At 40.1% G+C, this 16,175-nt stretch overlaps 1 protein-coding gene across 5 annotated transcripts in view; it reads left to right on the top strand.

The window, feature by feature from the left end:
- The window catches only part of Amot (angiomotin), a 61,673-nt gene that overhangs the window by 34,916 nt on the left and 10,582 nt on the right, over positions 1-16,175 (top strand). For all 5 annotated transcript variants that reach the window (XM_050132278.1, XM_050132281.1, XM_050132277.1 and 2 more), the window contains 2 exons: positions 9,488-9,637; positions 11,253-11,443. In XM_050132278.1, coding sequence (XP_049988235.1) covers positions 9,488-9,637; positions 11,253-11,443 — 341 coding nt within the window. The remainder of the gene's footprint in view (positions 1-9,487; positions 9,638-11,252; positions 11,444-16,175) is intronic.

The raw sequence follows: 16,175 nt of genomic DNA, 5'->3' as shown, positions 1-16,175 counted from the left end.
TATTAAAAATGTGATTTAAAGATGTATTTGATTAGTCTCCATGGAGAAGTTTCTCTATTGCCACACTAAACTGTTCCTGTGAAAAAGAGGAAACTTTGCCATTAATTAATTAATCCTGAATGCTGTTTGTGATTGTGCTAGAGTACAGTTAACAACACTGAACTTTTGGGAATGAGTATATTCCGGCAAAGATGTGATAATGAAGTGTAAATTGACTAAGAAATTCAAATCTTAAATTCTATCTTGAAATTTGAATTGTTTTAAGAGAAATAATAACTTTCATGGATCTCTAGTAGGAAGCCACTTGGGCAAGATAGCAAATTTAAGGCCAGCTTAAGTTACATAGTGAAACATTTTCTGAAAACAATAGTAATAGCCCCCATTTTCTTACAAGTTGAAAGCCTTATGAAGTCAAAACAAAATAAAATTGTAGTTTTAGCAACTAAATGGCATTGTGGCTCTTGTATATGAAATGTCTTCCCTGCCTTCCTTAGTCCCCTGCTTCCTACTTCTCACTAAAAATGGCCCTAGTTGCTAGAGATCTCCAGATGTACAGATTTCCCCTGCTGTTCTCATTGAGCATTAAAGACTCGTTGAAGTTAGGTTGCAGGTTAAGTTTACTAGGAGAACATACCATGTAACCCATGATATCCTTTAGCCTGACTTGCCCGAAATGTTAACTTTTAAGTTGTAGAAAATCAACATAATGTGTTCTACTTCTTCAGTCTTCTGTCTTAGAAACATACTTTTACATTATGGAAAATGACAGCGCCTCAAAGCCTTGTCACATTGCCTTGATATGCCTGATTCCCCAGAAGGCTTATTCAGGATTAAAACTGCTCAGTATGGAATCTTAGAATTCACTAACTCTCTCACAGTTTGATATGGGGTTTTTAGTGTAATACCTTCACAGAATCAATGACTGTGTCTGTCTTATGAATGCCTTTTGTGCTGGGTGTGGTGACACATGCCTGTGAACCCAGCAGTTAGGAGGCAGAGGTAGGTGGATTTTGGGGAGTCCAATAGCAGCTTGGTCTATATAGTGAGTTCCAGGACAGACAGAAATACACAGTGAGAACCTATCTCCAGACACAAAGTGAGAGTGAGGGAGACTGAGATTGATTCATGAGTAGATAAGGTTTTCTTATGCTTGGTGGATATGGCTTAAGGAAAGCCATGTTGGAAAGTAGAGAGAGAGAGACACTGAAAGACCTGCCTGTGTTCTGTGTAAACACATTGAATGGCTCAGGTCAGGCCTTATGAACTTTCCTTATTGCTCAGAAATATGGAGTTTTTCAAGGGCAAAGTTCTCTTGCCTGTTTTGCAAATCAGCTCTCTGAGAGCATTCTCCAAACGGGCCTTTTGGTGACGGGAGGCTTTTCCCAGCTTTTCAAGTTCAGGGTCACTCAGGTAACTAGTTTGCATTGCACCAAGATGGCAGGGAAAATAAGTGTATCGAGTCAAGGACCCTTGGGTTCTTTTATGCCTTCGCCTCTTGAAAGCCCATATGTAGGTACATTCCGTGACATTCACCTCATTTTTCTAATCCTCTGTGCCTCCTGCCTGTAGGCTTCTGCAGCCACTCTTGAAAGCATTCCACAGGAGGGCCACCTCAGACAAGAACTGGTTTCCTAAAGCCCTAACTTTCGATTTATTCCAAGCTCAGTGCAGATGTGAGCTTGTTCCTCTGCGAACGATGCTCTCGTGACATCTACAGAGCTATTCTGCTAGGACAGGCATGAATACATCTGTTACCCTGGCCAGTCATCGTGATACAGACCTTAAAATCAGTCTACAGCCTGGGTAGCCAACAGCCAGATGAGGTAAATGATGTATTTCTGACCTCCTTACCGTTATCTTTTGGGACACATGTGTCTTACTGAAGTTGACACTGATTAAATGTGTCAAAAGAGCTCTGTGTCCTAAAGCAACCACAGTAGTCTCACATTCACAGAGAGCTTCCCCATCCTCTCTAATTTTAACCTCACCGAGGAGTTTCCATGGATGTCTGGCATGTCTTCTCACAAGACTCAAGGCAGCCTGGGTTCCTGGCCAGCTGCTACATTAGGAGAATACAGAGTTGAAGCAGTGGCTTGGGTGATTGTTCCAGGGAGGCGGGGTGGGGGGGTGGGGGGGTGGACTTGGCAAACTCAGATTGAGAAGATGCCGAGGGTACACATAGTGGGCACAGGGGACAGAAACATAAAACAGCAGGTGAGAGGGAGGACTGGGGGAGAGCCAGGGAACTGGATTTGGGGCTATAATCAACACTATGGAGATTGAGGAAGAAGGGGCTAAAGTGTTAACCTGTTCGGCATTAGAGTGGCTGGTGATGATTTAGACTTGCGCTCTTGTTAAGATAGCCCATTCTCAGGCACTTCTCAAATGTTTTATCCCACTGCTACCAGCATTCTTCCTAAGGGCTATCACTTGTCAATCTTTCTATGTCGCTCACTACTAAATTTATTTGGCTTTTTGTTTTGTTTTGTTCTAAAGATAAGTTATGCTATATCATCTCTCTATCACATAATACACCAGATTCCTCCTTTCCAGTAGTAAAGGAAGATGTCTTGTACAAACATTAATATGTTTAACACTCTCCAATATTTTTAACCAGTTGGACTCTGTTGATGAAGTTTAAGCTTATATAATAGTTAAAATGTTATACATTTGAGTGAAGTCTATGACGGTAAACTATGTGTACACTTACGGTTAATAGGATAAGATACATATGCACCCAGGCATTTCCCAGAGTGCTCTGATATTGGACTATCAAATTATTTGAAAAACATTTCATCAAAAGATGAAGATTTTATGCCTATGACAGTGCAGTTTCTTTGTAGTGGGTGTTGGTTGCCTTATCCAGCATGTTCAAAAAGAAGAAATGACCACATACCAAATCGAGATGGGGTGACCTCTTGTAGTTTGTCTTTCACTCATTCCTTTATGACTATGGCTTTTTAAATTCCCAAGGTAGAAGCCTTGGAAGTTTCTTTATTCCCAAGGCAGCAAGTTTCCAGAGGCGGTGTTCTACTCTTTAAGTCTTTTAATATCTACCAGCGGACCACAGACGTTTTGGCAAAGGACAGAGGCAGCTTGCTAATACCAGGCTAGTGTTACCAAATTGCTTCAATGTGAATCCTGACTTAGAGCCGGGTCACTGAGTAAAACTAAATCAGATCAAGCTAAAACTCCTGAAAGCTCATGAGGCAACATAAAAGCTCATTGTATGAAGGAGAAGAATCGAGAAAATATACTGCCCATATGACACTTACAAAATACTGTTTTGTAGGCAATAGAAGGCAAGAGACAGATTAGATATATTCAAGGCACTTAATTTAGTTGTGCGTCAGCCTCAGTGTCCTTGAGAAAATGGGTGCCTCCCTATGTCAGTGTTCTCTCTGATAGTATAATAATTTGTTCACTCTACACATAGCTGTTAATGTGGCTCAATGGTGGAGCACATGCCTGGCACGCACATGGCCTGGGTTTGAACCCGAGTAACAAGAGAAAAAGAAAATGAATAACAACAAAAGATACATTTTCTATTCTCTGGGAGCCTTGATGATAATATTAAACACAGATAAGGCAGGACAGTTAGAGAGAAATCTAGGGAAATCGCCAGCTCCACTAGACCTGCTTCTTGTCTTCCTGTAAAGCAATGAGAAAGCGATGGATTAAAAAACTTCCCTGTGAAGGCCTGAGGCAAGTGATTAGCTTGGGGTGCTCTAAATCTAATTTTGTATATAGCTATCTTTAAAAAATCAGTTTGAAAGACACCCACAGTTGTTGGAAGGAGGGAAATGATGCCGTCACGTGATATTCATTTGTAGGGATCATATTTTCCTGAGTCAGAAGAGGTTATGGGATCTGCCAAATTCTTGGGAATGGGTTCAAGAAGTGCAGTGGAAAAGATGATTGATTTAGCTCCAGAGGATTTGCCTTGTTTGTTATCAAAGTACTTTTCTGCTGTTCTTTCTCCTATGTCTTATAATTTTTAATGATTCCCTTTATGTGTCTGTGCGTGTGTGTGCTTGTGTGTGTGTGTGTGTGTGTGTGTGTGTGTGAAAGAGAGAGGTAGATGGAGAGAGAGAGAGAGAGAGAGAGAGAGAGAGAGAGACTGACTCATATACTCAAGGTTGGTCTTGAACACTTGTTCCTCTATCCTCAGTCTTTGAAGTGAAGGGATTACAGGTAGGCCTGTATCATGATACTTGGATAAGATTCTCCTTTGAAAATGTGTCCTGAATAGGGATGACTTGATACCCTTATGGTGACTTAGCAAAACAAATAAATAGTTAAGAAGCATTCATAAAGAGACAAAAATGTGTGGGCTGAGGATAAGGTGGACCAAAGATGAAGGCAGGGGAAAATAATGGGTTAAGGAGACAAATTGAGAGAATATGGGCTAGAGGAAAGTAAAGGAAGGGAAATATCTTTGACAAGTTTTGAGAACTAGTGCTTACTAAGAAAACTTAAATGGATGGAATGATTTCTTCTAATCACTGGATAACCAGAGGGATTTAGGTTGAAATGATGGATTTACTTGGCTTCTTCTGGGAACTCACGGGTACAGGGCTTGATTAGAAACTCAGAATGACTAATCTGTGGTTTTGAAAACTCATTTTCCACATGAAGACCCGAGCCACTCTTGTGGATTTGGAAACTCATCATTTCCTTGAACACTGAAGACATAAAACATAAATCATCTAGGATTCTATGAGAAGTGTACATTTTTTTTTGCGATCCGCCATAAACACACACACACACACACACACACACACAGAGCATGTTCTTAGTTCTCATCCCCCATAGTTATGACTAGACAATATTCTAGGGCCCTATTTAAGACCTTATTTTATTTAACACTCTTAGATATGGCTCATTGTTGAATCTGAAAAGTGAACTCCTAGGTTTATGAACTATGGAGTTTAAAGACCTGTAGAGATCATCATAAATTCATTATCTGTCTAGTTTAGTGTTTTTTTTTTTTATTTTTAACTTCTTAAAACTTTGTGGGAGAAGGAATTCCTAAGCAGGGAAACAGTTTGGGGTGAAAGACCAAAGGGTATATGAGAAGCAGAAGTATTGTTATGTAACAATGATGTATCTGTTTTATAGAAAGATAGACATCATGGTAGGTGTAGTAGAATGTACTTGTGATCCTAGCATTCTGGCAGGAGGACCTTAAGTTTGAGGTCAGCTTGGGCAGTTTAGAAAAACTCTTGTCTCAGACAAACAAACGAGTGGTGTAAGGTGGACAGCCATTTCTCTCAGAGAAACATCAGAAATAAGAAGAGATGAATACAGACAGACAGAGCTCTGTTTTGTATAGAATTCTAAAACACACATATACCATAGAGGAGATAGGCGATTCAACCAATCCATAGGAGTGACCCCCTAAGTGTCTCCACAAAACATTAGGACTCTGGAATACAGTTTGAAGTTTTGAGAACCTTCAGAGATGGATGAGTTTTGATTTTTGTTTGTTTGTTTTGTTTTGTTTTTGTCTCTAAAATCCCATGCTGGCACTAAACAGTAAATAGTTTTGATTTTTTGAGGCCATTGTAGGGATGGTTGCAACTGTTGATACTCAGTCATAATGGCTGGAAGGCAGCTGTCAACACTTTGTGGCCTGGCATAGTAGTGGCCATTTTGCTTTACTGGTTCCTGAACTTCCCCTCCACATTTGTTTGCTAACAAACCGAGACTCTGAGGCAGAGAATGGGGAAATTGTCATTCTTAGCCACTGAGGACTAGAACTGAAGTCTCCTCATTGCCTCTGTGTTCCTTTATTTTTCACTGTGCTGTCAAGTAGAGGTTTTCATGTGGATATATGATGGGAAATGGGATGGGGAGAAAGAGGAGACAAGGTCTTTTGTTTCTTCATTTAAGGGTCTTTGTTAGAGGCAACGCATTTCTTTGTCATGAAGTAGAAGCCCTCTCCCCGCAAACAATAGCATTTTCAAGGAAATATTGTTATTGTAGATACTCAATGATCCCTTCTAATTGTATCTTCAATAAACAGTTTTGCTCTATACATTTACACTTAGTTCCTTCTTTGCATAAACTATTTGAGGCCTAGTATTTATCTGATTATTTTTTATTAAATGATATTATCCTCTGTGTCGGTCACTAAGACAATGAGAAGCACATTAAGGTTATTTGTGATGAACATTCACAACTGAGACCATTAGAACCTGTCTGACTTGGTAATGACTTTCTTCCCTAAAGAAAAAGGAAAACAAAACAAAACAAACACCAAGGACATTTTAGAGCAGATGCTCTTCCAAGCACTTTCCGTGTTATCTCATTTGATCCTGATAAAGGAACAGGCTACATTATTGCTGTATCTATATTATTGACTAATGAGTAATAAAGGCTTGGGGGAAATCAAAACTGAAGGTCAGAGAGATTTAAGCACCTTTTCCTTAAGTTGCAGAGATCTTAAATGAGAATGCCAGGATAGGGACTCAGGCAATGAGAACTTAGGACATTAGATTGCTACTACCTGTATGTTCTTTACATAAGAAAGAAGCAGTAATATTTCCAATGGCCTTGAAAGATAAAATTGGGGGGTCTACTGTTGCAATTAGTAATCTAATATTTGAGGAGCTTAACAGCATAGATAACTGTAAGAGAGAGGCAGAGAAGACAAGGGAGGTAAAAGTAAGATACATAAAATCTAGGATAGTAATGAAGGTAAAGCGCATGGGTTGTGGTACTTAGAGATGAGCTACAAAATGTGGAGTATGTAACTTAGAAGATGGCTGAGTTAGTAAATTACATTGATAAAGCGCTGCATGGGCAGCATTCAAGAATTGTCACTTTCCATTGTGACATACCTAGGGGTTAAGTGCTTCCCAGGTGCTTGTGGTGTTTATGGTGTTTGCTATAATCTCCCCTTGACAGGGAGAAAGAGAGGTATGACAGCAATAATGGTCTTTGTTTTTCTTAACTTGCTCTGCAGAATTGGTCTAAATTATATGCCTGTTTTCACTAAACTCAGAGAACATCCTCATCCCACGTTGGTTTTCTCATTCAGGGGGTTGGCTTAGTGACTCCTCTTTCTGGGAGTGCTTTTCATAGGATATTTACTTTTCCGTTTTGAGAAAGGCAGGGCATAGGGAGATTGGCATGATGCTGGGTTGCTTGCTTTTTAGTTTTCAAAGCTTACATTGCTGTATTTCACTATCAAGGCAAGAACGGCATGCTGTCTATGTTTAATTGCCTTTAAGTATAACTGCTGTAAGCCTTCGTAATTATAGTTCACATTCTCTACATTAGCATAGAACTGCTCCCTTAGGATTTTCAGCATGATTCACAAATAATGCATTCAACTCTAAATAGCTCAGGAACATTATGGAACCCCAAAGGTGAAGGATAAAGAACGATTCCCCACACACACACACTTTGGTACCGAATGCCTAGCAAATAGCAAGGCAGAGGCTTCCCTGCCCCAAATGTCTTGCTGTGCTAGTCCAAAAAGAAACATTTAAGCATATTGAGAGGCAGGATATGATGACTTATTTGTTCATTTTATATCCTTGGAAATGATCTTAAATAGCAAAACATCTAGACTTAAATCTGCCTCTGTTGGGTTGCATGCAGTGCTAGATTGAATGAGGCCTGTCTTGGAAGGAAATGTCAATAAAACACTGAAACAGTTTACCAAGTTTTGCCTTCTCATGGCCAAAGGAGATGCATAGGTCTGGAGGCAGGAAGATAGAAGATGGGTTTCCTGCCCCACAGAAAAAGCGCAGGAATTCGAACACGGAAAGAGGATGATTTGAAACAAATATTGTTTCCCTAGGAGAGCAGAATTGTGATGGAGGCTCATTGCCGTGAAGGAGATAACTAGTTTCGGCACCGAGAAGTCCTGATGGGTCCTGTTGGCTTCATCAAAGCCATGTGGACAATGTTGGTAAAATGAGCAACTTGTTATATTGCAGCTACCCACTGAAGTCACTCAAGGCTTAGGAATTACCCACAGTCAAATGACTGGGTTTAGTTTTTTAGTACAGGTTAGCAATAATACTTTAACTCTTAATCTTAGGGGTGAAGATTATCCTCGAAGGGAATGGTAATGGCAGCTGTCCCTCACTTGGGAGGATTTCTATTTTAGAAAGAGGCTACAAATCGGTCTCCTAGGATTGGCTGATGCTGAACAGGTGTTGTGAGAAGCAGAGTCTGTTCCTTTGCGAGCAAACTGTTAAGACTGCCTGCCCATTTCCCAGTTCTCTTGGATGAGATAGTATGACTATCTCATTTAAGGCTCTCTAATCACTTCCTCCCTTGTTGCTGCCGAGCCAGGATTTGGCTCGCAAGTTAAACGGGCACAGAGAACTCACATTCTTATTTCCAGTTATCTCAACTTTTTCTTTGGTATATTAGACTTGCACATCTGGAGAACCATGATTTACTCAATCATTCACTGAGATATAGGTTGATTCATTTGAGTATTTAGGGATCCTTGGTTCCAGAATAAAAGTAAAAAGTGTACAGTAATCAACCTCAACACGGGAAATAAGTCCCAAATCATTTGTTGTTTTTTTTAATTAAAAAATATGTGAGACACTGCTGGTTCTGAAACCAAAAGGCATTTGTACCATCACAGGGCATAACCAATTAGAGAAGCAGCAGTTTTCCAAGCAAGCCAATGGGTTATTTTGGATCATAACTAGGGCTATTTTACAGAAAGACTTTTCAGGCTTCTTTATATCTTTAGTAGCCCCTTTCTACAGCCCCATTATAAGAAAGGAGACAGTATTTTAAAGGGCTATGGGCTGGTGAAAAGTCTCAGTAGGTAAAGGGATTGCCACCAAACCTGACAACCTCAGTTTGATACCTGGAAACCAAATGGTGGAAGGAGAGAGAAAATCTAGGCTCACAAGTTGTCTCCTGACTTCTATATACCCACTGAGGCATGTGGGCATGTGACTATATATATATATATATATATATGCATGAGCATGTGTCTCTCCTCTCAATCTCTCCCTCTCTCCGTCCTCCCCCCACACACAAATAAGCAATGTAAAGACAAAGAGGTAGGCTTCTTTACCAGGTAAAACTGAACATTGTTCTTTTTTCTCCTCCCACCCTTTTAGCATTTATTAAGTTTGAGAACTAAAATGAAACATACTTTGCCTCAGACATCCTCATTTATAGTAAAGAGCAGAGGTGAGGGCAACCAGAAGGGGGGAACTGGCGATCCTGATGTCTAAGGTATTGTTTTGAGGGGCATAGCCTTGGGGAAGACAAGCCTTTTTGGGAAGGAAGAAGGGGTCAAGAGAGGCTCCTCTCTTCCTTGCCATTATGTGTACAAGATATGCATGGCAACCAGCTGCGTATTCCAAGCGTTGTCTCATGGTTTGTTCTTTTTGAAACAGGAGGAAATCTCAGAAAAAGGCTGGATTTGGGGGTTTCGTAACTGACTCTGTTGCCATCTTTTCTTTCCATTTGCAAATCTGCCACCCTGCATTTCCAGCTAAAAAAGAAGCAAGTGTACGTCGATAAGGTGGAGAAGATGCAGCAGGCCCTAGTGCAGCTCCAGGCAGCCTGTGAGAAACGCGAGCAGCTGGAGCACCGACTCCGGACCCGTTTGGAGAGGGAACTGGAATCCCTGAGAATCCAGCAGGTACCGTGCGACTTCCTGGGGATGGCCCGAAATGATAGATCAGTGGAATGATTCTGCCCCAGTCTGGCTTCCCGAACCATGATGTTTATTAGGGTTACTTACAGAAATACTGGCGAGGGGCTACTTACAGAAGTACAGGTGACTCCAGTGCAGCTGGAAAGCTTGCCCCAGTGTGGGTGATGACTCACTACAGCTGAATTGCTAAAGATCCCTGCTCAACTTTCTGGCTGCTCTGCTAATCACTTTTTTTTTCTCTCCAGCAATTGTTACTGCTTATGTAACTCCAGGGTGTGGGGAGGGGACTTAGAATTCTTGTGTTAGGTATCTTAGCCCTGGAAATATGGTTTACTTCTTTACTCCTTGAGGCTTGTAAATTCCATTTATTCCCGAGTCTTCCTTACCAGGTATGGGATGAAGGAAAGGAAGAAAAGAAATGCCATTATTCCTGGGTGTTAACTAATTAATTAATTTATTTTACTTGGTGTTTGGCAAAAACACATATGGCATTTAAATGTTTTCTCATCTTTACATTTTCACCATCTCCCCGTGTTACTGCAGAAGGCTTTGCCAGGATAAACACAAAGCTATCTATTTCCTTAGCTTCCTCTGCCAGCAAAATCCATCATAGTCTCTTACACCTTTGACTTTTCACTTGAACCAGAACAAGAGACCCTACAGGAAGTGAGATAGCTACATACCTAGATCCTTGGATGGTTTTGGACCTTGGGCAGATCTTCTGTTTTGTTTTAGTTTGAGACTAGGTCTCATGTCATCCCAGCTGGCCTACAGCCCAGTCTGTGCAGGTATGCACTACCACGTCCAGCTGGAAGTGCTCCTTAGACATTTTCTGGTCATACTACTTATTGATTTAGAGGAGGAAAAAAATCAAGACCCCCTCTCCCCATAAAATGTTGCACAACTCACCAAAGATCTCATAAATTAGGAACAGTTTTAGAATCAAATCATAGGTTTCAATTTTTTCATTTCCCTTGCACTTTATTGTCAAGTGAAGGTTGCTGTTTTTATTTCATTAATCTAATTTCTTATGTTGTTTTTATTTCATTAATCTAATTTCTTAACAACATGGCAATTGATAAGGTAGATTCCTTTTCTGATCAAGGGAGGTTCATATTGCAAGTCTATGTCCTGTGGAGATCTAAATTCTCCTTCCTTGTTTTGAATCAGTATTCAAGCTCGAGGTTGGGATTAACTTAGTGATGGAACACCTTACCAGTGCTCACAGCACAGAAAGAGGAACCTCAGGTTGTTTGAGGCCTGGAGAGAAGGCTCCATGATAGAGTGCTTGCCTGGTATGTGCAAATCTAAGTTAGATATCTACCACTATGCAAACAGGTAGACAGACGAACAAAATACCTTGGGTAAACTTGTCCTTATAAAATTAAAGCTCTTAATATTGGATTTGGTAGGAGAACTTTGTCAGGGGGTTCCTGAGTTTAAGGCCAGCCAAGGCTACAGGTGAGATCTTGTCTTAGAAAGTCATCACTATTAAGTAAAGAGATATAAATAAGTAAATCATAAATGATGTTCAAATGGACGTTGGACACTGTGGTTGTTGTTTCACTAATTTGAAGGGCCCTGCTGTCTCCCTTCACAGCGCCAGGGCAACTCGCAGCCTACCAGTGCTTCAGAATACAATGCTGCTGCACTGATGGAGCTCCTTCGCGAGAAGGAGGAGAGAATTCTTGCCCTGGAAGCAGATATGACAAAATGGGAGCAGAAGTACTTGGAAGAGAATGTGATGAGACATTTTGCTCTGGATGCTGCTGCAACTGTGGCTGCGCAGAGGTAAGTAGTGGGTAGGAGGACCCCTAGTTAAGAGGATGGGAAAACCAGGTATGGAAATTCATGCAGAGATTTCCCGGTCTTTCGTCTCCTTCCATACTCTTTCCCCCACCCCACCCCCGCCCCAGTTTCTCTCAAATATATTTTCTTTCTTTCAATTATACAAGGACTGGATGGCTTTGAGGACAGAGGTTAAAGGACTTAAAAATGTTTACTCTATGGACGTTTTGGAATCATAGTTGAGTTGGCCTTAGTGAGCTGGAGCATTTCAGGTGGGCTTGGCTAAGTATTTGGACACGTTGCCCCTATTAGCCAGGTGTGCATGCTGTTTAGTCTCAGCACCAAAGTGAAATCGCCTCCTGAGAAATTCCACTCAGAAAGCAAATGCCACTCGGGAGTAGCTGTTGCTATTTGATAGCTCTGGCTCTTCCTGGAGATGTGGCGAATATGAGTCCACCACTGCCCTTTGAGAAGTTCTATATTTGAAGACCACATTCTTTGTATTCCTGAACTCATCACATATAAGGAGACTCATTCTGTCTGGTACCATAGAACAAAAAATGGCAAAAAAAAATGTTATTTCTGGTTTCTTAGGCACCTTCTTTGTATATTATTTAAAAAAAAGATTAACTTTTTAGGAAACAATTGCTCTTCAATAGTTTCACTATGTTGCAACTCTTCATAACTATTAGCTGGGAAAGAAACAACCCAATTATTATCTGGTGATGGCTTAGGTTATAATAATGGACAGAGCCTGAGCATAGACTTGAGTGTTGAAAATGGTGTAGAGTATATTGCACCCAAACAGGCTTCCTCCAGAACGTTAATAAAAACAGCAGAGTTTTTTTTTTTGCATTCTTCCAAACATGGTACATCAGTAGAGTCCAGCACTTGCTAGACATTGGGCAGTGATCAGGGTGCACAGTGGATCATGTGCGCTGTGGCCTGGCACGTTCTCAACCTGCTCGTGATTCTCCATGAGCACCCCTTTCCTCCTCCATGTGATCATCCTGTTTCCAGATAACCTTATACCTTTTGATGGACTGAAGCTGTCTTTGGCTTAATCTTGAGGTCTTCATGAGCCGAAGCTTCCCTGGCTTTGTCTCCTGAGAAAAGCATGCTCAGTCAAAGCCAATGTCATAGTGGTGGCCAAGGAAACTCCAGCTGTGTCAGAAGATGGTCACAATGCTTGGGGGCAGATTTGAAGCAGAATGTAGTTTCGGATTACCAAGTAGCTCCCAAAGAAGTGCAGAGCTATTTGTGAAAGACGGATGCTGAAAACCTAGTAATGGTGAGCCAGGGAGATAGATGCAGGGCAACATTGTCAGCTTTATACAGATGCCTTGGGGTGATATAGCTCGTGATGGTGCAGGGCATGAGAAAATGTTTGAAGGCAGTATCTTGGGGCTGACTACAGAATGGTCTCCAGGGCAAAGTACAGGATAGCTAGAAAGATGCTTGGCAGGAGGGGTCATTATATTAAGACAGAACGCTCACTCCTACTTTCCTGTCTTGAAGGCACTATGTAGTGAGAGAATTCCTTTACAGGCCTATATGCAAAATATGTTGGCTTCTATGAATTATATTTGACTTAAATTGAATTGCTTTATATTACTAGGTGGCAAGTGTTCAGGTAACCACTGGATTCAGCAAAATATGTATGATTATCATTTAATATTCTAAAACCCAGTCTGTTCTCAGTGTTCCTAGCTAGTAGGAACACCTTTTACCTGCAGAAAACGTTTCAAATCTGAAATGTTTATAACTTATCCAGACAGCAGGAGAGAATGAGAGGGAGATTGTACTGAACGTGCTGTGACATAAATGAGTTACACTAGATGATTCCCCCACGTCCTTCTGTGCTGTATTTCCGAAGACAGGATCATTCTACTTTGCTATACAAAGTGGTTCCCTCTTCTTCATTCTTCATTCGATGACGAATTTGGGGAGAAACAGCCAGAAAACATTGTATGTTAACTTACAGGCTTTTCTATCTACCTTGCCCAAATCTCTTCGCATTACTTCTCTATTTGTTACCCCCCACCAACCAGCCTAAAGGTAGACATGAAGAGTCTGTCCTGTGATCACTTTCTATCGTGGAAAGCTATATATATATATTTTATTCAATGCAGTTTGTAAATGCCTGGAATACTGGCTGCATATGAAAAGTGCTCAAAATTTAATTAAGAAAGGAAAGAAGAAAAATGGGAAGGGACAAAGAAGGAAGGAAGGAAAGGAGGTGGAGGGGGATTTTTTTTCTAAATGTGTAACTTATATTGACAAATTTAATTAGTAGTACATTTTAAGACACTGCCTGGTGTCTGCATATTCTATCAGCATCTCAATTTAAAATATTTTAAACTTCACAGGTCTATGATAGGTAGCTCACAGGTAAGCAACATGTGTCATAATTCAGTCACCCTATTTGAATGATGTCAATAGCAGAAATGACTATTTTCAGCTAAAATGTTAGTCAACACAGTAATAAATTAATTAACTTCAAGTGTATGATTTGAATTTTGGAAAATGAATACAACAGTGGAGCTTCTACCAAAATCAAAATAGGAGGCACATTCTCACATGACCTTATGTCCCTTAAACTTGATGCTTTCCTCCCTAGACAATGAGTCATCTGGTTCTTGTCATAGAATTACTAACTCCTTTCCTAGAGTGTCAATATAAAAGGAGTCGTACTGATTTTACACATTTTGTTTTACTTCATGTGCTCAGCATAATTATTTTGAGCCTTCCCAGTCGATGAATGTATTAATAGCCCATGCCTTTTTATTTCTGTGTAATGTGCCGTGCAATGGATATAGCATAGATTATTTATCCATCCACCTGATGATGGCTATTTGGATTATTTCCAATTTGGGACCTGTACTTATAATGAAATGCAAATTGTAATCTAAGAGTAAAAAGAATTTATTTTCTTGGGTTAGAAGGCATACTAGGGTGATCTGTTTATACCCCTTCTAGTACTTTGATTCTGACTAACCTTTTGTCAAGGGGAAGTTTTTGAAAACTGACTTCAAGCAGGAATAGTGGACTAGAAGTGTCCAGGAGTAGATGGTGATCCTGAGCAGTAGTGTACATAGGTAAATGTATTCAGTGAAAAGGAAGGAAAGAGGGGGAGAAAGAAAGACTATATTGAAGGCTCATGGCTTCTCTAGAAAGGTAATTTAATTTTTTCTTATTTAAAATAAGTACCTAAGGTGGTGGCGGCACAACACCAGTACACAAGAGGGCCAGGGAGAAAGTCTATGAGTTCAAAGCCAGCCTAGGCTTTATAAAACAATGTATAAAATAAAATAGTTTTTTACATTTAATAATTTTTATCCAAAGGATATTAGAAAATATCTTTTATTGGTCAAAAATAGGCAGTGCTCTTCTGAGGACTTTAAATTTGTTGCTTATCCTTAGGTGCTGTCATGCGTTCTCTTCTCAGGCCCAGAGGAATTATAACATCTCTAAATTTAAACAAAAGGGCACAAAAGTCAGGATTTAAATCAACATTTTCTCACTTTACCGGTCTCTGAGATGTGGGGAACTTGGTATCATTAGCTGTTCAATAAAGAAAGTATTAATTGAGGCTATTACCTAGGCACCTGGAAGCTTTATGAATAATCACACCATCATTCCCTGCAGTCAGCCTCGGAGTTAATGTGTCTCTAGAGAATCTAGGTGCTTAATATGATAAATGGAAATCCCTACCAAGAAGTTCTTATGCATTCCCTGAAGACCAGATTTGGCAATACAGATTTTGAGTTCAAGCTCATAAATAGTGAATTTATGCCTGAAGAGCAGAAAAAAAAAAGATAATACGATAACCAACCCATCAACCATGAATTATCCTGTTATGTTGGATTTACTGAATTGGGTTGTTAACTGTACTTGGAATGTTCAGAAAAGGAGGAAGTAAAGAGAGCTCAGGAAGAAGACACATACTACACATGGCTTTTCTCAGCTTCTATATTCTGCTTCTCAGTCTGTATTCTGCTATAGTTACCTGGTTTTCTACTATGACTTCTCTGAAATAAGAAAAATGATGTAATAGTTGTTCTGACATCTCTGAAATTAAATAGAAAATCTCGAGTAACTTACTGGATCTTGTCTTATGGACGTTCTCAAGGCAAATGGACATCAATAGCTCTGAAATCTAAAGTCATCAGCACTTTCCAAAAACTCTGTTTTCCTATGACAACCAACAGTAGTCCATGATTTGAATTACAAATGTAATTCTCATTTATTCTTTCATCTCCGTAATGCTATCTCATTGACATGGTCTCCCAAGTTCAATCACATCCACCTCCTACAGACTGTTCCCATTTCCCCTTCTATGTTACGGTTTGTGTTTTCATTATTGCCTGATGGGATTACTTCATTCACCTTCCTTACTGGTCTCTTGATTCAAGTACCTCTCTCTTCTAGTCCAACCATAACATTTCCACAACAGATAATACTATTGTCTTAAAGCCTGGCACAGGTCCTTTCCTTCTCCAGAAAAAGCTCTAGCAATTTTCAGTGCCTATTAAAGTCCAAACTCATTCCTGTAGTGGTTAATTATTTATCTTTTGTCTTCCATTGCAAGTTTCCTGCAGCCAGGGACTAATCATTTCCACGTGTTTCTCTTTTCTGGCCTCCCACAATGTTCCACTTATGGTAACATTCTTTTATTAAATAAGCAGCAGAATGCTACCCAGAGGAAAATACGAAGCATATTTATTGATTGATT

The sequence above is a fragment of the Alexandromys fortis genome, unplaced genomic scaffold (genome assembly GCF_014885135.2).
Source record: "Alexandromys fortis isolate MF-2015 unplaced genomic scaffold, M_Fortis_MF-2015_v1.1 scaffold_365, whole genome shotgun sequence".
NCBI lineage: Eukaryota > Metazoa > Chordata > Mammalia > Rodentia > Cricetidae > Alexandromys > Alexandromys fortis.
Note: the sequence above shows the minus strand (reverse complement) of the source record. Positions and strands in the feature narration are given on the sequence as shown.